Below are 22,491 nucleotides of genomic sequence, written 5' to 3'. Positions count from 1 at the left end.
TTTTTTTTTTTTTTATTTATTTATTTTTTATAACTGCTTGATTACCAAAAGTGTATAGGGTATAGGTATGTAATTGTGTAATTATGATTTTTTTATTATCATTTTTGTGTGCTCATAAATCATATTTGTATGATTATTTCATATCAATATAAGTTTACTAACACATAATATACTGTATATTTCTAGACATATGAGTACTGTATTCATACAAATTATTCCATGTGCTTATACACACATATTATACATGCTATTTCTTACTTGAGGTGGCACTGATGTGTCAGTGATTCACTTGATTTACATTTGCCTTGCTCAAGGGCACAAGGGTGGTGGCCATGGGATTCAAACCAACAACCTTCTGATTAACAGCCCTGTGCTTTAGCCACTACGCCACCACTCCCTATTTTGCTATATGAGGAAGAAACAACATGGAAGTAAACTATAGCAAGTACAACACATGAACAGTATGATATGACTATTGTCATTTGAGTGTACTAATGGAATTATGTTGTGCATCGGTTTACAATCAAAAACATGCCTGTGAAAAGAGCTTATGTACAGGATGGCTTATGTGTTATGTGTATCTGAGGACAAAATATGTACATTATTCCAAACTTTTGGTCGCTAGTGTACATTAAGTACAAGCTGAGAAAGAATGGGAGACTAGATTGACATTCATTTTTTTGTTGCATGATATCAATGCATAATCTCCTTCAACCACCTTCAGCCACCAGTGTATATGTGTTGGGTCTTGTAAGTAATAATGTTTGGCAAAACACCCATGCATTTAAGGGTTAATTGAACATTTAAAACAATATTATGGTCTATTTATACATTTTGTGTCATTGTCAGATGTCACACTGCTTTACACTTACATTGTCTATAGTTTGTATTTATCGTCCCTCGTGTCTATTTACTGTCTGCAATATCGTGCCACAATTTTGTTCTAAATAGTGTTTCTAATTGAACAAGCTTTGCCGAAGGGTTTATTTTTTCTCTTGCGCATAAATAAATAAATAAAAAATGAGCCTTCAGGAGTTCTGGGATTTCATCATGGGGCACCTGGACATTAAAGTGAGGTGGTTGACAGAAAGGTGCAAAGGCACCATGTCTTTTGCACTTTATTAATAGCTGAAGTCCCAAGCTGTCCCTTCTTAGTCCAACAAACTGATGTATTAGCAGACTACACATATGCCATATGAGCTTGAGAATGTGTGCTTTTTTGTTGTTGATATTTTAGTGTTTTCCTAAAGCAGTTTTTTGTATTAAATACTTAAAGTTATAGATATATTTCTAAGTGTCAGTGATAATCTTTTTTGTTATAAAAATTAACTATGCTTCTAAACTCATCCAGTAATCAATATTGGAGGATTGCAATCTTTCGATCTTCATTGTGTCACTGTGTTTCCAGTGTTGTTTTTTGTTTGTGTCATATTTTAACATTTAAATTATTTTATATTAATTGACTGCTGAGTGATTAAGTGATTATTCAAGAGTACGTATTTTATTGGATTGTATCATTATATTTGTATTACTGTTCATCAAATATTTTATATTATAGCAAAGATATGATGATGTAAATGAGCAAATGTCACACAAACATACTTTTTACAAACCTAATTTAAATTAATAAAAAAACAATTATTTTGTTTACATTAAAATAATCCTTCTGTGCCTGAACTACATATGTAGAATAGATTGAGAAATAACATTTGTCAAATGTATTTAATGTTCCAAAAACTTTATAAAGTAACACCAGTGACAAAAATAATAATATAATAATTAAATCTGTTAAGCTGACATTTATGTGGATTCGTAAAACCAGCGGGCTTACCAATAAATGTAACCTAGGTTTTATATATATATATATATATATATATTAGTATTTTTAGATATTACTCAAAAGTGGACGTTTCTGTAGAATGACTCCAAACAAAGTCTCTCTACCTAGTCAGTCCACTTTCGGCCATTTTTGGAACGCTCCCGGGAGGCAATTTCCAGTCATGCCAGTGCAGCTCCTATCTACTTGTATGAGGGAACACCGGAATCTACAAAACGGTTGGTCACAATTGCGATCAAAGAACATATTTCAAATTAGCAGTGAAATCCGACATCACTGGTATCTTATATTGTTCTTCTTTACCTCGGATTATGCTAAAAAAAAAAAAAAAAACTATTTTCCCGGCTAGTATGGCTAATACGTATGCGCTTTCTCGAGTTGATTGACAGGCAATGATTACATCTAAAAGGTGAATGGCTCTTTTAACTTTAAGGCGGGACTTCATTTCTACATCTGTTGACCGTTGGTTGCCCAGAGCTCATCGGTTGAGCGTTCCACTTTCTCACATTAATTTTAATATAAGTTGCCCGTCTCTTCTGAGTATTCTCTGGCGTGAGCGTGCTTAACCATGTAGTCAAGGCAACAGACGCAAACGGAGGAAGAAGGCGTTTTTTGATTGGTTGTCTTTTCTTGTTGATGTTGACTTGTAGTTTAATGTAGTGCTGTGGTGGTGCCAAAGAGCTTTAATGGGGTTTGATTTAATTGAATACACTCCTTTCACCAGAGCTACAGCAAGAGGTAATGCATTTAAAAAATGTCTAATCAACTGTGAATGATGAATCAACGGTGGGCCATTTGTTATCAAATATACTGGGATGTAAATGTTTAAAAAAAAAAAAACACTTTTGAAGTAAATTGCTTATTTCATCGATACAGTTTTGTAGAAGCAATCATGTTGCACTAGACCATTTTAGTTTAATTGTGTTTTACTTGTTTTCAGTGACAAATGCATACGTAGTATCTTTGTTGCCATGGTAACCTCTGCCGAATTTGTTATTAAAATTTAGAAATATAAAGTAACTAACGAGATTTGCTTGAGGCAACTTGCTTTTAGTAGATTCAAACGAAACATAGTAGCTACTGCTGAATTTAAATATATAACTATTAATTCCCATCACAACCTTCGCCTAAGATTTAATATTGAGAAACGTAACTAATAAATCTTAACATCCTGTTGATAATCAGGGTGATAAAACCACAGCAAAAAATTGTTTAATGGTATTACATTTAATAAAATAAGAGGTTTATTTGTATTTTATTTTTTTAATTTAAGGTGTCTTCTATTATTTAAACGTACTTAAAATGTAGTTGAAGATTTTTTATTTTTTATTTTAAGTGAATTTACATCATTACCCCCTAGACTGAATATGTGATTCCTGTGGTATTCAAAGCATTGAACACTGGCATTACTCCCAGGCCTGTGAATTGTTTTACAGGCTTTTTTGTTGTTGTTGTTGCAGCCAATCAAATTGACTCAACAGAAAATACAGAATCAAACCACATGACACACATACAGTATGCATTTAAGGGGGTGAAGTTACTTATGCGTTCTAGTGTTAAAAGTTGGTCAACTGAACTGTGAGACATATGGAAACGGATGCTCTCCTTTAAGGGATAGTTCTCCCAAAAATGAAAATTATGTAATCATTTACTCACCCTCATGCCATCCCAGATGTGTATGACTTTCTGTCTTCTACAGAACACAGATTAACATTTTTAGAGGAATGTTTAAGCTCTAGGTCCATGCAGTGCAAGTGAAAGGTGGCCAGAACTTTGAAGATCCAGAAACCATATAAAAGCAGCATAAAATGAATCCATCAGACTCCAGTGGTTCAATACTGTACATGTCTTCAGAAGAGATATGATAGGTTTGGGTGAGAAACAGATCAATATTTAAGTCCTTTTTTATATATAAATCTCCAATTTCACTTCCACGTCCTTCTACTTTTGTTTTTGGCTATGCTTGGTGCATACCACCACCTACTGAGAGGAAGGAAGATTTATAATAAAAAATGACTTAAATATCTATCTGTTTCTCACCCACACCTATCATATCACATCTGAATATATGTATTTAAACACTGGAGTCGTATGGATTACTTATATGTTGCCTTTATGTGCTATTTTGACCTTCAAATTTCTGGCCACCATTCACTTGCATTGAATGGACCTACAGAGCTGAGATATTCTTAAAATCTTCATTTGTTCATCAGAAGAAAGAAAGTCATACACATCTGGGATGGCATGAGTGTAAGTAAATAATGAGAGAATTTTCATTTTTGGGTGAACTATCCCTTTAAAAATAATTTTATTGGAGTTTTTAATTTGTGTGGGTTGCAGTGACAAAAGTGGCCCAGCAGAGGGCAACTCTGATTCAGAACTGAATCAGAAAGACATTGAACTCTGCTGATCAACAAAAAACAGGACACGGAGGTACAACCACGTTTTTTTCTTCCACACACCCAGTTTTAAACGTTCAGTCTCTTCTTTCTGAATCCCTCTCAAAGTGTCACAAGCAGACCTTGTCTCCAAATGTACCTCTCCTGTTCCTCACATTTACTTTGACTGTTGCGATGATTTTCATATTTTCTGTCCGACTCTTTCTCTATCTGTCAGTATCAAGGAGAGTGATGTACTGAAGCTTTTTAAGGAAAACAATGAGCCAGAGACCCAGCTGAACTCAGAGCAGAAGCAGTACATACAGAGCTGAAAAAAGAACAGAGACAGCACCAAAGACAGGTGCAGGATCTAAAACCTGGAGTATCAGAGGCTCAGAGAGGTGTTTCTGTTTTTACAGTTTAGTTTTTACCGTTTTTAACCATTGTTTGACTCTTTCGTCCAGATGCACAGTTAGAAAGCAAGTTCTGGAGACTGGCTAGTACAGTGGCTTGGACAGCTTTCTGCATTCTCTGGAAGATTCCACTACAAGCAAGAGGCTGAGGAACATAGAAGGATGCTGAGGTCTCGTCGCTCTACCAGCCCCATCAGAGGGGCATCAACCAACTGGAGTCCCACCAGACACTCACCAGTTAAAGTACTGATAAGTCAGCATTGCAGGTGTATTAGTGAGATTAGTGGATGCCGAATGCTTAGAATGTTAGTTAGATGGGTTTTTATTTTCATTCAACATCATACCATAATCATTTGGTTTTGTATTTTGAGTGTTGTAATACAATATAAAACACTCTCTGTCCATCAATGTCTTTTTAAAGGGTGGCACGTATGACTCAGAGCTGATGAGGATTTTACGAGAAAGAGATGAGTTGCAGAACATGTTGGAGAAGTATGAGCGTCACATCTCAGAGATCCAAAGCAATGTTAAAGTTCTCACTGCTGAACGGGACAAAACCAGAATGCACTATCAGCAGGTAGACAGAACCACGCCTTCCAGAAGTCTTGGGAGCTTGGTATCATGATTTTTCAAAATTGTATCATGTGTGTTATCATGAATGGGAATGATTGATGTACTATAAAACAATAATAATAATAATAAATAAATAAAAATCACATTTGCATTATCTATTAATGTTATTATTTACTCACTCCCTGTGTTGTTATAACAATACATGTCTTTCTTTCTTTTTCTTAGCACAAAGGGAGAAATTGTAAACAAATGTTGTTCTCAGTGATGTTATACAATGGCAGTTTATAGTGACCACCTCTTCAAGCTTCAAAAGAACGTAAAAGTATATTCCAGAAGTCGAATAAATGATTCCACGATTCTCATGATTGTTATGAAAGCATACAATAAGATTTGATGAGAAACAAACCGAAATCTACTGTATAATTTAATGAAAATGTTAACTGACCATTGATCTCCTGTGCACATTCATAATAGGGCACGAGAGCAACAGTTCACGCAGCCCCCTCGCAACATTGGGGTGTTCAAGTGAAAAATCGTTTGTTTATCTATAAACAGGTACTCCACTTTGATAGAGACAATACAACACAGCTGCACAAAATCCAGAGAACAGAACTTGCTAAACATGTCTGAAGAGTTTGTATTCGAAGAATGGATGCATTTCTATGCCCAGCCTTATTTATAATTTTTTTTTAAGTTTTTGGAACAGTGCCATTTCACAGTGGACAGAGTTACCTGTGTGATGCCGAAAATAGAAAACAAGCGATCGATAGAATTTACCTTTGCTCGTCATGGCTGTTTAGGACAAAAACTCTGATTACCATAGAAAATATACCTTTTATCTTGTGTCGTTTGCTGTCAATTTAGGACATGGTGTGACTGTGGCTGCCTGTAGCCTCCTCTATGTTTCTGTTTTCCAAGTACTTGAGTTCCGAGTACGCTCAAAAAAATAAGGCTGGGCATAGAAATACATCAAATCTTCGACAACAAACTCTTCAGACATATTTAGAAAAGTTCTGTTATCAGTTTTGTGTGCAGATGTGTTGTGTTCTGTTGTCGCTATTGCCGTGGAGAACCTGTTTTTAGATAAACAAAATAAGGTTTCGCTAGAACGTCCCAATGTCACAAGGGGCTGCGTGAATTGTTTCATCAACGGTCATTGAACATTTTCACGAAATAATTCATTCGATTTCGGTTTATTTCGCACCAAACATTAACGTATGCTTCCATAACACTCACGAGTCTCATGGAATAATGAATTATACTTTTGCATTCTTGTAAATCTTGAAGAGGTGGTGACCATAAACTGCCATTGTGTGACATCACTGAGCACAACATTTTTACACAATTTCTCCCTTTCTGTTAAGAAAAAGAAAGAAAGTCATAAAGGATTATAACTACAAAGGGGTGAGTAAACAGTGACTGAATAAACATTTTTGAGTGAACTAATCCTTTAATATCTCTTCAAAAATGGTATAAGAGTGCTTTGTTTTGGGTTGGTCTAGCCTAGTGGTTAAAGGTCAACGCTGGTAAAGATCATTATCGGCCACTTGACCTCTCAGGCACTTGGCTCCAGGTTTGTCCAGGGGGACTGTCCATAAAATATATATAGCGAAAGCCACTTTCACCTTTACTAACTTAGTTCCTGTTGCTCAACAGGCAATGTTGAGGTATATCTTCAATGTACTGTAAGTTGTTTTGGATAAAAACCTCTGTCATAAGCATACTTATAATTGAAAATGGCAGCTACCATTTTTATTTACTGAAAAGTGTGGCCTCAATCTCCCTCTGCAGGCTCAAGAGGAAATAGCAAATCTACGGCGAGAGGTGATGAAGTCAAAGGTGGTGCGAGGGCGCAAGAGCAGTGTGACCGCTCAGAGTGTTCTAAAACGACTGGAAGCTGAACGGGATGAGGCTACAGCAGACCTCCATCGCATGAGTACAGAGAGAGATAGTCTGAGAGAGAGACTCAAGGTGAGCAGAGTGAGGGAGTGTCAGCTCTGATCTCACCTTTCAAGCTCATGGTCCGATGTTTGGATTCTCTGAATCCATTTTCATAGTTGTTTAAGAGGTTGTTTACAAGTGTGTGCATGTCTGTGTATTCACATTCACTTGCATCCATCTGATGAAGTTGTTATTGGGGAGCACTGAAGGAAAATCTATTACGCACTTGAGTTCCTCACTAGAGCACAGTAATTAATTGAGTCATCTCACTGGGGAGGGAAGCAATGTTACCAGGAGAGAGATGTGCTTTTTTAAGCCCGCTGAGTGAATGTGTGTTTCCTTTGAACTGCACGTTGCCTTAGATCTCTCAGGAGACGGCCATCAGTGAGAGAGCTCACCTGGAGCAGAGGGTGGAGGACCTGCAGGCTGCTGTACTCACAGTAAGAACTCCATCTTTATGGACTACCATTGACCAGTGATGACAACTGTAATCTGTCAGTAATCTGACCAGACATGATAACTGTAAGCACTTCTTGTATTATTGCCTCCTTAGGATGAATCACTATTGCTGTATTCCTTATTTGTAAGTTGCTTTGGATAAAAGCATCTGCTTAATGAATATATATAAATGTAAATATAATCTGTGAAATACAGTAGTTAAACCATATTGATGTGACGTGATGTTACTCTACTACACTACACAACACCACACTATAGATTTTGTCATAATATAATTAAATCATAGGAAAAATAGTAGCAATCTATTGTAACTATACTAAACTTTACTGTATTGTACTGTACTGTTCTTTACAGTAATGTGCCTTACTGTAGCATACTATACCATACCTGTTGATACGCACCCCCAACCATGAAAATGACATACCTGAACTTAAATGGTTGTATTTACTGACCCTTTGGAGTATGGACACAGTTGTAGTATCTTTTGAAAGAATACATTTTGGGCTTTATTCCCCAGAATTAATATATGTTGTAATTTTCTTAAGTTAGAGAAGCAGAAGTTTATATTAATAGAAATATTTTATGCTGAACATGTTTTTATAATCTAAAAAAACTATAATAAAAGTACCAAGACAGTGCAGAAATACAATGTTCTCAAAGCCACAAGTCTAAAGAAGTTACGTTTCAAATTTGAAAATGAGGTTCCTGTAAGCTTTTTTCTCTGAAAAATCTTTGGAAGCGTACAGAGTAAAATTAAGGCTCCGCCTTTCAAGACGACACAAAATCTGACTGCACTGCTTGGCTATTATGAATAAAACTACGCCACATTTTTTAAAAACAATCTTGTGGCAAAACATTGAGATGTGCAGATAGATACACTCTACCTAACTTGTCCTGGAATATGGTTTTTTTTTGTTTTTGGATTTTTCTCCCCAATTTGGAATGCCCAATTCCCAATGTGCTCTAAGTCCTCATGGTGGCGTAGTGACTTGCCTCAATCTGGGTGGCGGAGTTGCCTCCGCGTCTGAGACCATCAATCCATGCATCTTATTATATGGCTTGTTGACTGTGTTAACGCGGAGACATAGCATGTGTGAAAGCTTCACACTATTCTCAGCGGCATCCGTGCACAACTCACCACGTGCCCCACTGAGAGCGAGAACCACATTATAGCGACCATGAGGATGTTGACCCAAACAAGTCCATTTTGTTTATGAGATTCTAATATATAAGATCATATACAGTTTTACAACATGAATGCTGCTCAGATTGCAGTTTGTTGAAGAACAATGACGAATGGTAATTCTTTCAGGTGAGATCTCATGTAAACAATGGAGAATATATCAATATTTCTCAGATTTATGGACAACAAGTGCTACTGGATGTTTATCAATGAACGTTTGTCATGGACAATTGACCCAAGTGTGTTGAACTGGATTCATCTGGCGACCGTGTTTTCATAACAAATATAAGAAGTCCCGTTTTGATATTGCATGTTTTCATTTGTATTCTTAGCACAACTAACTAAATTGCTGTTTCTGGAGCATTGCTATCATGAAACAAAGATCGGATATCAAGGTTGAACCTTTAGACCTTTGACAAGATGTATAATTTGTTAACATTCATTACATTTATAGATGGTAAATTATATATTAAACATAAGCAGAGTGACGTCGATGTGTGGGGAATTGCATATCAACAGGTTAAGACTATAGATATTGTCATAATATAAATTAATTTAGCTAAAAAAAACAGTATTCAGTCAACAGTCAATTTTGACAATACTATACTATCCTACAGTATTCCATACTACTGTATACTATACTGTACTGTACCATAATATACTTTGACTATAGTTGTTGTCATAATATAACTCAATTATGGGAAGAACGGTAGCAATTACACAAAAAATAAAAGATAAATTCAAACAAAAATATAAACCCTCACCAAAACATAATACACCGTTATTGTAATGGACTAGTGTCATTATTATTAGTAGTGGTGGTGTGTGTGTCACAGCTGGAGCAGGAAAGGGGGGAACAGAAGAGCAGGCAAGTTCAGATGAGGGAGACAATAATTGGTCTGGAGGAGGAAGTTCACACACTTGCCAGAAAACTCAATTCCAGTCATGAGGAGCTCAGCCACATGAGGAATGAGTGCAGTAGCCGCAGGTACACAAGGAATCAATACCAATACTTTAAGTGTTTACAAGTTTACTCATATTATTTGATTTTACATCGCTGAATGGTTTAGCCCCATCTTACCTTTCTAATATACTGCAGCTACTGTACATAATCCCACAAGATCTGAACAGAGAACTTTGATTGTTCCCAGGTCCAGGTTAAAGCAAATGGGTGACAGGGCTTTTGCAGTATCCACCCCAAATCTCTGGAACAGCTTACCCTTGTACATAAGAAATGCCCCTTCTTCATTCATTTTTAAATCACAGCTGAAATCATATCTTATTTTCTTCTGTGGCATTTGGTCCAACAGAGTTTATGAATCAATGTTACATTTATATAGCACTTTTCTGACACTACACTCAAAGCACTTTACACAGTGATCAGGGGACTCTCCTCAACCACATGGATGGTGCGCCAGTATGCTCACAACACACCAGCTATTGGTGGGGAGAAGAGAGTTGAGTTATAGAGCTAATTAATGGATGGGGATTATTAGGAGGCCATGATTGAGAAGGACCAATGGGGGAATTTGGCCAGGACAACAGGGTTACACCTCTACTCTTTACAAGAAGTGTCCTGGGATTTATAATGACCACAGAGAGTCAGTGCCTCAGTTTAACATCTCATCCAAAGGACTGAGCATTTTACATTATGGTTTTCCCATCACTATACTGGGGCATTAGGAGCCAAATAGACAGCACACCAGGCTGGCCTCTCTAATACCTCTTCCAGCAGCAACCTTAGTTTTCTCCAGGAGGTCTCCCATCCAGGTACAGGCCAGACTCAACTCTGCTTTTCTTCAGAGGGCAACCGGTCATGAGCTACAGTGTGATATGGCTGCTTTTTAGTTAATTGTTAGTATTTTACATGTTGTATTGTTGTATGTTCATTGGTATCTTCCTTATACAGTGTTTTATACTTGATTATTGTACAGCCCATTGGTCAACAGTCTGTTGTTTTTAATCGTGCTTTATAAATAAATAGACATTTACATTGACTTGGATTCTGAAAAGAATGTAATGAAGAATCTGAAATGGTTGTAGCTTGTAGCAAAGAGGTTTGGGAGTTGCTGATGAACTGAATGCCCATTTGATTCCTTCAGATGCAAGTTCATTACCATTCTGAATCACAATATCTGTTACACATTACCTTATTGTGCTTTACTACATATGAACTTTTACATGTCTGTGCTGAATATTATTTATCTGTTGCTTTGTACCTGTGTAACAGACTAACAAATAATCAGATGGAAAGTTCTCTGAGTGAGAATCAACGGAGACTGACAAGCAGGATTGGAGAGCTGCAAAACGTTCAGGAGAAAAACAAACTGCTGGATGAAAAGAATGGTGAGAAAAGAAGAAATGTAATCAGTGCGTTCATTAAACCGGTACATTTATATGAGATGATATTGTGCCAACATGCATATCATTTTTTGATACAACTCGTAATTTTTGATTTGTCTATGTTTCTTTGTGTGTATCAGAGTCTCTGGCATGGCAGGTGACTGCTCTGTGTGAAGATGTAAGCATTCTGCAGGGGAGAATCTCAGAGCTGGACCAGCACAGAAACACACTGCAGGTGCAGTTGGAGAAGAAGACTGATCTGCTCTGTAGAGCAAATAATCAACTGGATGAAAAGGTAACACACACCGACACATTTTCACTTAGTCTCTGATCACTGATCAGTTGGTATGGACGACACATTGCATGACCAACCCACTTGCACAAGTTCCACTGTTCATGTTTGTCTGAGTATTAAATACAAATTTGTGGAAAGAATTTACAGTGTACATTTCCAATGTATGTGTTTGCATATCACTGTTTATTTTCAGGAGAAAACCATCAGGAGTGTGAAGTTAAGATCTGAGGATCTTGAGACAACTCTGATGTGAGTTCTCTGTTCAGGATCATAGAGTAATTTTTTCTTTACTACTGGTTGTTACCAAAGTATAGCATACTGTATAATTTTGTCATTACACAGTGTGCTATCACCATCAATGTATAAACTTATTACAGAAGGAAATGTTTATTTATAGCTTTGATTCCAGGGCATAAATAAAAAAACACAATAAATATATCTTTACACTTTGACTATCAATGGGTACATCGCTGTATATGAAGGGGTTGTTGCCTGGATCTTTCTGTGTGTCAAATTTGTTGGTGATGAAGAGTGTGACCCACAGTTAACTTCAGTTAGCCTCTCTCAAATTTGTTGTAATGTTTGGTGTTAGCCATAATTAGCTAACACTAGTGTTACTGGCTGCATTTCCTTTTATTCTTTTAGTGCAATGACTGCCTGTATGTATAAATGTCTAGAATGAAGTTCTGTGGTATTTTGAGAAGTTGTCTTGTTTATATATTTTGCTCAGTAAAGATAATACTAAAAACATGTACTAAATACTAAAAACAAATGTTTTTTCTTCTGAATTTGAGAATGTGATACTGTATGTACACTCACTGGGAACTTTATTAGGAATACTTTGGTCCTAATGAAGTGCCAGACGTGGTCTTCTGCTGTTGTAGGCCATCCGCTTCAAGGTTCGACATGTTGTGCTTTCTGAGATGCTATTGTGCTATAGTGGTTATCTGAGTTACCATAGACTCTCTGTCAGCTCGAACCAGTCTGGCAATTCTCCGTTGACCTCTCTCATCAACAAGACGTTTCCGTCCACAGAACTGCCGCTCATTGGATATTTTTTGTTTTTGGCTCCATTCGGAGTACACTCTAGTGACTGTTATGTGTGAAAATCCCAGGAGATCAGCAGTTACAGAAATACTCAAACCAGCCCATCTGGCACCAGCAATCATGCCACAGTCGAAATCACTGAGATCACATTGTTTCCCCTGTCTGATAATTGATGTGAACAGTAACCGAAGCTCCTTACCTGTATCTGCACAATTTTATGGATTGCAATGCTGCCACATGATTGGCTAATTAGATAATCATGCATGGATAAGTAGGTGAAAGGGTGTTCTAAATAAAGTTCTCAGTTAGTGTAAGTATTGCTGTTCAGTAAGGCTAATAAACCCTAAAAAGTAATTGGATGCATATCCTCAAATATGGTCAAATATTAAATAATTTGGATTATCCCTTCACGGTATTACATTTAGAATCCTGGGTTACCAGCACACATGTTGCCACCTCCCTGATGATGTGACTTATTGTCTCCAGAGCTCAGAAGGAGACTGTGGTTGGCAGAGAAAGAGAGCTGGATGTTCTGAGGAGGAAGTTGTCAGACTCTGAAAAGGAGGTGGTCACAGTGATGAAAGTCAAAGATAACATGTTGCAGGAGAATATTATGCTCAGGGACAACCTCGACAGAGCACATCTATACAACCAGGTACAATTGTTTATTAGGGTAATTCAATAAATTAGGTAAGACCTCTGATGTGATTCAATTTGCAAATGTAATTAACATATACCAGGTCAGGGGCCTGGGTAGCTCAGCAAGTAAAGACGCTGACTACCATATTCAGAGTCACGAGTTGAAATCCAGGGCATGCTGAGTGACTCCAGTCAGGCTGCCTGAGTAACCAATTGGCCCGGTTACTAGGGTGGGTAGAGTCACATTGGGTTAACCTCCTCGTGGTCGCTATAATGTGGTTCTCGCTCTCAGTGGGGCACGTGGTGAGTTGTGCATGGATGCCGCTGAGAATAGCATGAAGCTTTCACGGGTGCTAGGTCTCCGCGGTAACACAGTCAAAAAGCCATGTGATAAGATGCGTGGATTGATGGTCTCAGACGCGGAGGCAACTCCGCCACCCAGATTGAGGCAAGTCACTACGCCACCATGAGGACTTAGAGCACATTGGGAATTGGGCATTCCAAATTGGGGAAAAAAAATCCAAAAACAAAAGAAACATGTTCCAGGACAGATTAGGTAGAGTGTAATCAATGTTTTGCCATGTCTCCACAAGTCCAGCCTGCTTAAAACTGATGCTGAGTATATTGACTTATAGGTGACAGTGTCTGTTGGTTTTGCAAGGAAGCAACACTCTACCTAATCTGTACTGGAGGGATAGGAATACTTTATGTAAATGTTGCTGGTAGCTAATAGTTTATACAGTGTAAACAAACTCACTATCATAAGCTCTGTCTATCTATCATTTTTGGGGGGCACACACTTAATTAGACCTTTATGTGTGACCCAATTTAGGGGATGCCTTATCAGTTTTAGCACATACTGGAGTTGGGGTACTCGAGTTTGGACTTGGACTTGAGTCCGAGTCACAAGTCCAATTTTAATGGACTTTGACTTGTCACGGACTCGGATGCATATTTTACTTGGACTTTAAGCGGACTCGATGCTTTAGGACTCTCGATTTTTTCAGAGTCCAGCCGAGTCCATGGCATTTGATTTGTGATGCAATGAACAAAATAAATAAATAAAAATAACGAAACAGAAATAAATTGACTCTCTGTCTGCAAGCATTTGTAGCACCCCCTGATATAGATGTAACCAGAGTTTGTTTCACCATGTTGAGCAAACACACCTGCAGACTGGCACACTCAGTCAACCAATACACTTGAATGTTACTACAGAGACTTCTGTAAAACATTGATTACCGAGGTGGCTGGCACAACGAACACATAAAGACTGGTATGTAGCCAATGTACTATAAACTAAACAAGTCACAAGTCCTAAAGGCTTTACCAGTGTTTTTGGATGTAGCATTTGCAGTCAAATCGTGAGATGTAACTTCTCAGCGAGTGTTAATTTCTTCTGTGTTGACTCATTATTTTCCCAAACCAGTCGAAAGATAGAGACAAAAATAAATCTCAGTATATATTATTCCTTTAGATAGGGATAATTTAAGATAAACGTAAACTCAATTGAAAGGACAGATTGAAAATTAAGTAGAAATGACGAACACAGCTTTCACTTTATTTAGTCTATATTTAATTGGAGGGGAAAAAGCAACAAATAACTGAAATGTCAACAGAACGCAATAAGAAGTGTGTTGAAGGACAGTTTTATTATGGACTTCAGTCTGACTCTGCCCCTTTTGGACTCAGACTCGATTGTTTAAAGACTCAGACTTGACTCGGACTCAAACCCAACACTACCACATACATACTGTATGTACATTGTATAATGTTGAAAGTATCCCCTAACCAACTCTTTCCTTCTTTATTTTCAGGCTCTACAGCTCAAGCTGGATGAAGCTAATCAGAAAATAGAAGACTTACAGGGAAAAGTACAAGATCACATTGCTAACATCTCACGCGCTGAAGATTTACTGTCTGCTAAGGTAGAATCTCTTAAACAAAAGGTTTGTCAAATGGATGACAAGCACATTCTATATACATTTGACAGTATTTTATCCTTATTGGCATACTTACTGTAGGCTACCTAGTCCATTTTGATTATAGTCTTGTTTGCATCTCTATTTTAGGGGTGTGAATCAAGGGATTTGCAAGAGTCTCGCAGGAAAGCATCTCTTCAGGCAGAGAGCTGGGAGAAACAGGCCAAACAGTCTGAAATAACCATCACAAAACTCCGTCTTGACCTTCGGAACTCTAACTCAGAGATACTCCGACTCAAAGAAAGAGCAGACAGCCTAGAGATCAGCCTACAAGAGGTCAGCCTCTTGGTCATAATGATATTGGTGGTGACAGTAATAATGGTGGTAATATCCAGGAGATACTCACATGATCCATGCGTGCAATTCAAGACTGAAGCTCATCGCCCTTTCATGTTTTAGGTCTGCAACTACTCTGTTACTTAAAGCCCCAGATCACTGCCAACAGTCCATCGCTGATGCTCTTCTAGTGTGCACACTTGTGAGACATGCTATGACTAATAGCAGATACAACAATAAACTGATCCTGTAATTGACACACTTAGTCTTTGATTTGTCCAAGTCTTTAAATGTTCAAAAGGGCAATGAGTTTCAATATTGTAGTGTGTGCTTGCTGTTATTTTATATTTACTTAACATACTATAGTGTATCTTGCAGTATAAAATAATTGTATAATACGTTGTATAAACATTGAAGTGTAACTACATTTCTCATAAAGTTGTTTGTTGCTGTGTCCAGGCATTGAGTGCAGAGCAAAACTGTAATGGTCAGCTATCTCAGCTGAACCGAAAGCTCATTCACTCGGAGGAAGATTTTCAGCAAGCTCAGACTGAGCACGCACAGGTGCAGACTGACCTAGAAAAAACGAGAAAGCTGTGTATCAAACTGGATGCAAGCAAAGAGGCTGTGAGTCCAAAGGATTGGTCTAATACTGCAGAGGGTGTGAAAGAGCGTGTGTATGAAACGTAACTTTAGCAGATATTTCCTAGGTGCTTTAGAGTACACTTACATCACAAACATTGGTTGATGTTAGTGTTTCCACAATCAGAACGGCATAATAATAGTGAAACTAAATAAAAGTTTGAGTTACCAGCTCAGAGCTACTACACTGTGCATAAGACTTAAAGTTATTTTCCAAACACAAAGCTTATAGTAGAGTTTTGAAAGACTTAAGGTGCTTTTACAGTGTTAAATTGCTACTCTGTCAGTTTTACTCAATAAGTCAGTGGTCTAATGGTAAGGTCTCAGCCTCTAAAGCTGTGGATTGTGAGTTCAAGTCCCATCTGCTTTAATACTTTATTGCCAGTTTTTTGTACAATAAGCATCACACTATAAGTGCTCAGACTGTGGGTTGTGTGGTGCTGACATGCTAAGACAAAATTCTTGTAAGAGTCTCAGTGGCCTCATTAATAAGGCATCAGCCTCTGGAGCTGGGGATTGAGGGTTCAAGTCCTACCTGGGTCATTTGCCAAGGACTAATTTAATTGGGTACAGCAAAATCATAAGGTTAATTTATAGAAAAGGTAGCATATCATATCTGCTTCTCTGTCAGTTTTGTGTGCAATAAGTAGCATAATGTCAGTGATCAGACTTTGGGTTGTGTGATGCTGAAATGCTGAGACAAGCTGCATGCACAGTGGCCTAATGAATAAGACCTCAGCCTTGAATAGCCAGTTTTGTGTACAAAAAGTTTCATACTATTAGTGCTCGGACTGTGGTGCTGACATACAGTGGCCTAATGGATAAGGCATCAGCCTCTGGAGCTGGGGATTGTGGGTTCAAGTCCCACCTGGGTTGTGTATAAAGAGCTAACTTTAATTAGGTATGGCAAATCATATGGTTAGTTTGTAGAAAATGTAGCCTTTCATATTGGAACTGCATACCATCTGCTTCTCTGTCAGTGTTGCGTGCAGTAAGCGGTATGCTCTTAGTGATCAGACTGTGGGTTGTGTGGTGGTGAAATTCTAAGACAAACTGAATGCACAAAGCCCAGTGGCCAAATGGATAAGGCCTCAGCCTACAGAGCTGTGGATTGCGGGTTTAAGTACCACCTGGGTTGTGTAGGAATATCTATCTACAAATAAGTGCATCAAAACAGCTTGGTAATTACATTTGAACTGCCCTTCTTATGCTTAATTGCCAGTTTTGCGTACAATAAGCATCATACTATCAGTGCTTGGACTGACCAACTATTACCAGGTAGCCCAGTGGCCTAATGGATAAGGCATCAGCCTCCGGAGCTGGGGATTGTGGGTTCAAGTCCCACCTGGGTTGTGTTGGAAGATCTACCTTCAAATCGGTGTGTCAAAACAGCTTGCCAGTTACATTTGAACTGCCCTTCTTATGCTTAATTGCCAGTTTTGTGTACAATAAGCATCATACTATCAGTGCTTGGACTGTGGGTTGTGTGGTTCTGAGTGACATACTAAGATCAACTACTACCAGGAGGCCCAGTGGCCTAATGGATAAGGCATCAGCCTCCGGAGCTGGGAATTGTGGGTTCAAGTCCCACCTGGGTCATGTATAACGAGCTACCTTTAATTAGGTATGGCAAATCATAAGGTTAGTTTGTAGAAAAAGTAGCCTTTCATATTGGAACTGTATACCATCTGTTTCTCTGTCAGTTTTGCTTGCAGTAAGCATAATATCTCAAGGTATGTGGCCTAATAGATAAGGCATCAGTCTCTGGAGCTGGGGGTTTGTTGGTTGAAGTCCCACCTGGGTTATGTATGAAAGGCTAACTTTAATTGTGTACAGTGAAATCATGAGGTTAATTTGTAGGAAAGTTAGCCTTTCATACCACATGCCTCTCTGTCACTTTTGTGTGAAATAACCAGCATAACAATATTGTGTTGTACACAACCCACAGTTTGATCTCCGATGGTATGATCGGGACTTGAATTCACAACCCCCAGCTTCAACGGCTGTTGCCTAGGTCCACTAGGCCTCCTGCATGCAGTTTACCTTAGCATCTCAGCACCACACAACCCACAGTCCGATCACTGACAGTATGCTGCTTATTTCATGCAAAACTGACAGAGAAGCAGATGGTATGCAGTTCCAATATGAAAGGCTAACTTTTTTACAAATTATTCTTATGATTTTGCTGTACACAAATAAAGGTTGTCCTTAATACACAACCCAGGTGGGACTTGAACCCACAATCCCTATCTCCAAAATATGATGCCTTATCTATTAGTCCACTAGGCCCCCTGCATGCGTTTTGTCTTAGCATATCAGCACCACACAACCCAAAGTCCAATCACTGATAGTATGATACTTATTGTACACAAAACTCGCAGCAAAGCTTACGAAAGGCAGTTCAACTGTAATTGACTAGCTGTTTTGGAAATTAACCTGTTGAATTTGTTGCACCCATTTTAAGGGTCATGAAACACTAAAGAACATTTTCTGAGATGTTAGCAGATACTTATGTGTTACACATGATAGAAGACAATGTAAGCATCCACTAATTCTAATTGGTTAATTTAGGGATTTTAAAATCAACCCTGCTCAATCAACATTGAGTCAACATCACAGGGTGTGCTGATGCCTTATCATGCCTCTTTCATGTGGAATGACTGAGCATCTCAAATTTGGACTACCCACATTCTGATCATTGATGGTATAATGCTTACCATACACAAAACTGGCAGAGAAGCACAAGCAAGGCAGTTCTATCAGGAAGACTTGCAGACTTGAGTGAAATTTAAGATGACATTTATTTGATGAATATTAAACAGAAAAGTAATGTCTCTCTTTGGCGTAGGCCCCGTCTGGCGGTCTGAATAAGTTGTACTCGGAACTGTCATTTCCTGCCGGGGATAGGAGGTAGGGGCGAGGAGCCTACCCACGTGCAGGACGGGACTCAACTGGTGGTGGTGGGGTGGTGGAGGTTGCCGTGTTAGCACACTGAAACAGCAATGTGATAGATTGTGAGCAGACATATAAAGCAATGGCTTACATGTGATTGGCTGGGAATTACCCAGCTAATGGTGCAATGATGTACAGCTGCTAGTCTTCCTGCTAGAACTACGCTGCGCTTACATTTCCACTGTGATTGTTTTGGTTAGCTGTTTTGCTAATTAACCTGATGATTTTGCTGCACCCGCATAAAGATTGTCCTTCAAACACTACACAGGTGGGACATAAACCCACTTTATCCAGTTCTATTCGCACACCTACTGGAACCTGCTTATGTACCCCTTGGGATACGCACACCCTCTGATTGGTAATGACTGCATTATGCCATTGGGCAAGTGGCATGCCTGAGCATCTTTAGGCTGCCTACAGTCATTTCTCTTTTGCATATTGCTAAAAAAAACTGTCAGAGGAACAGATAATCTGCAGTTCTAGTCTGACATGCCAAACATGAATGTGTTATATATTCAGGTGCAGCATGAGCTGGAGTCATGCCATTCAGAGGTAGAACAGTTGCAGAAGCAGTTGGCCAGTGAACGTCTCTCTGTTAAGAGTCTGGAGAGCCTGCTGATGTCTGCACGAGAAAAGGAGCTGCAGAGACAACTTACTTCTCGGGAAAGACAGACTGAAATACAATTAATGAAGGACATACTCAGTATGGATGACAACAAAGTGTGAGTGTAGCACACTGTGACGAGGAGGAGGGCGTGGCTGGGTGCTGAATCATCTGATCAGCGGGAGAGCGAGATAAAGGGAAGCTGGAGATGCCAGTTCGAGTTTGAGAGACACACATGCAACGTGGCAACGTGTGTGTCTCTCTCCCTCAAACTGGCGCCTTAGGCTCCCATTTATCTTGCTCTCCCGCTGATTAAGCGCCGGCCATGCACCATCACGGCCTGGCCATGCCCTCCTCCTCATCACACTCACATATGGACACACACACTTATCCATTATTCCAGTGTTTCCCAAACTTTTTACAGTGGCATACCCCTTCAAACATTCAACATCTTTTTGCGTATCCCTTCTCTAACGCATAGATAAAATTCACTCAATGTTATGCGAAAAAAGATACTTGTGTGATGCACGACACATGAGTAGATGCATTTTTTTAACTGCAAAAGATAGGGTTATTTCATTGCATATTCTTCTGACCTTTATGACACAACCGTTTTGGTGTTTCTACACTAGAGGGCACTCAAAATAATTTTTGCCAGTGAGAAATACATTAACTGGGTTTGAATGTTATTTTAGACTGTGATGAAATAGAAAGAACAGTACATTTCAGAATGTTATTTGCATACCCCCATCGTTACCTCATGTACCCCTTAGTGTTACGCGCACCCCAGTTTGGGAAACACTGCATTAGGCCTCTGGGACACACACACACACACACACTCATAGACAGCAACACACATGTGCATTCATTCATATCTCCCAATCTTTTCTCCCACAGAAGTAGTCAGAGTAGGGAAATGGCTCAGTTGAGGACACGATCAGCCCAGCTGGAGGCAGATCTTGATTCGACCAAGAGACACCTGTCCACTGAGCGCTTTGACAGGTGAGACACAAACCTTAAAGGTGCTTTATGTAAGATTGACAACAAGCATTTGAAATGGGTACTGCAGTCCAAATTCATAATATTGGAGAGTTGTCTGCCCCACCCCAGAATCGAAGCTCATGCGGGTTGTCAGAATGTTTTATAGGATTTCTGGGCTTTAAGCTGTCTCCATCTTCTAAAGGCATCTCCAATATTTATCCTTGTCTTACTACGCCTCTGGTCATGGTTGTTTTTAGATTGATGGTGAGGCTTTTTAGGTCAGGTGGAATCTGTTATCTCTGATCCAGTTTGTTTGCTGGCTTCCATGGCTGCAGCACGCTGTGTTGTTTGCCTGAAAACTTGTTCAAATCTTGCAACCCGGTGTGTCGAAATACTACTGGTGAGTGAGCAGTGGGCAGGATCACACTGGCCAAAACATAAACAGAAATTCCGGCCCGCAATGGAAAATTCTGTGGAATAAGTGGAATATACTGGCTGTAGCATAGTTATCGGAGAAGCCAGTATTTCAACATAGCATGTTTCCTAATTCTTTAATGACATATTAAGACAAAACATTAAGATCACGTTGTTCCGGGGCCTGTGTAGCTCAGCAAATATTGATGCTGACTACCACCCTTGGAGTCACTAGTTCGAATCACGGGCGTGCTGAGTGACTCCAGCCAGGTCTCCTAAGCAACCAAATTTGCCGGGTTTCTAGGGAGGGTAGAGTCACATGTGGTAACCTCCTCATGGTTGCATTTGTGGTTCTCGCTCTCAATGGGGCGTGTGGTAATTTGTGTGTGGATCGCGGAAAGTAGCATGAGTCTCCACCTGCTGTGAGTCTCTACAGTGTCAAGCACAACGAACAGCGTAATAAGATACACGGATTGACGGTCTCATAAGAGGAGGCAACTGAGACTTGTCCTCCGCCACCTGGATTGAGGTGAGTAACCACGCCACCACAAGAACCTACTAAGAAATGTAGGTAATGGGGATAAAAAAAGAGAGATTGTGTTGTTTCAAACCTGTATGTCTTTTTTTTTTTCCTACTATGGAACACAAAGTGAGAGGTTAGGCAGAATGACTCACTCACCATTCACTTTCATTGTTCAAAAAAAAAAATAATGCATTGAAATTGACAGAGATTTTATGTGTGTAAACTATATTAGATTTATTTATCCATGGATTATGGTTCATCCTTATTACAAGAAGGACTTGATTAGAAAATAAAATTGTATTTGTCTAAGTTTCTCTGTCTGTCTGTCTCTCTCTCACTCACTCACTCTCTCACTCACTCACTCACTCACTCACTCACTCTCTCAGGGAGCATGCAGTACAGGAGTTGCACAGGCAGGGTCTCTCAGCTATATCTCCTGTCCTTTCCTCCACTATGCGCTCATCATCCCCTTCCCATCGTCGCTCTCTGAGCCTTCATAGATCCTGGTCTCCAGAACACTCTCATCACAACATACATGACCCTCTGCTTCAGTCACACTATCACGAAAGGTAAACTGCAAACTTTATTTTAAATGTGATGGCTGGGGTTACAGCACATAATTTGTGCATAATCAGGAATCAACGTTTATGGCCCTACGAATGATCTTTAATTTCTATATTATCTCTTAATTTTATTTTTGGAAACACTATGCATGGCTACATTAGTACTAATGGACAGTATTTGTCACTCTAGCTTTATTTTTGTCATTAGTGATGGTGCCGGTTGTTATCTACTCTTCATTTTGTAATACATTTTTATTCTTCTACAGGAGTCTGACTTTCAGGGAACTTTATGGCTGAGAAGCTCTCAATGCACATACTGTATCATCCATGTTTTGGCTGGATTCTGTCTGAAGAAAATCACAAGACACTGATGTGATCAGATTTACTGTGACATCTTGGTCAAGGTTTTCCATAAAGCAATAAATGTGTCTAAGATTTTACATTTT

The 22,491-nt window shown here is 39.0% G+C and overlaps 1 protein-coding gene and 2 non-coding genes across 3 annotated transcripts; all 3 read left to right on the top strand.

Annotated features, from left to right (window-relative positions):
- Nucleotides 1-4,790: 4,790 nt before the first annotated feature.
- Nucleotides 4,791-22,342, top strand: tsga10 (testis specific, 10). Its single transcript, XM_052127107.1, has 16 exons — nucleotides 4,791-4,871; nucleotides 5,050-5,205; nucleotides 6,993-7,172; nucleotides 7,505-7,582; nucleotides 9,621-9,772; nucleotides 11,015-11,130; nucleotides 11,268-11,422; nucleotides 11,616-11,671; nucleotides 12,956-13,124; nucleotides 14,926-15,036; nucleotides 15,181-15,366; nucleotides 15,826-15,993; nucleotides 19,480-19,682; nucleotides 20,462-20,566; nucleotides 21,869-22,051; nucleotides 22,312-22,342. The coding sequence occupies exons 1-16, from the start codon at nucleotides 4,791-4,793 to the stop codon at nucleotides 22,340-22,342; spliced, it is 2,130 nt and encodes a 709-aa protein (XP_051983067.1).
- trnar-ccg (transfer RNA arginine (anticodon CCG)) lies at nucleotides 17,289-17,361 on the top strand. The gene has a single exon. It is a non-coding gene; the product is annotated as a tRNA-Arg (tRNA).
- Nucleotides 17,535-17,607, top strand: trnar-ccg (transfer RNA arginine (anticodon CCG)). The gene has a single exon. It is a non-coding gene; the product is annotated as a tRNA-Arg (tRNA).
- Nucleotides 22,343-22,491: the final 149 nt, after the last annotated feature.

This window comes from Xyrauchen texanus, chromosome 5 (genome assembly GCF_025860055.1).
Source record: "Xyrauchen texanus isolate HMW12.3.18 chromosome 5, RBS_HiC_50CHRs, whole genome shotgun sequence".
Lineage (NCBI taxonomy): Eukaryota > Metazoa > Chordata > Actinopteri > Cypriniformes > Catostomidae > Xyrauchen > Xyrauchen texanus.
Note: the sequence above shows the minus strand (reverse complement) of the source record. Positions and strands in the feature narration are given on the sequence as shown.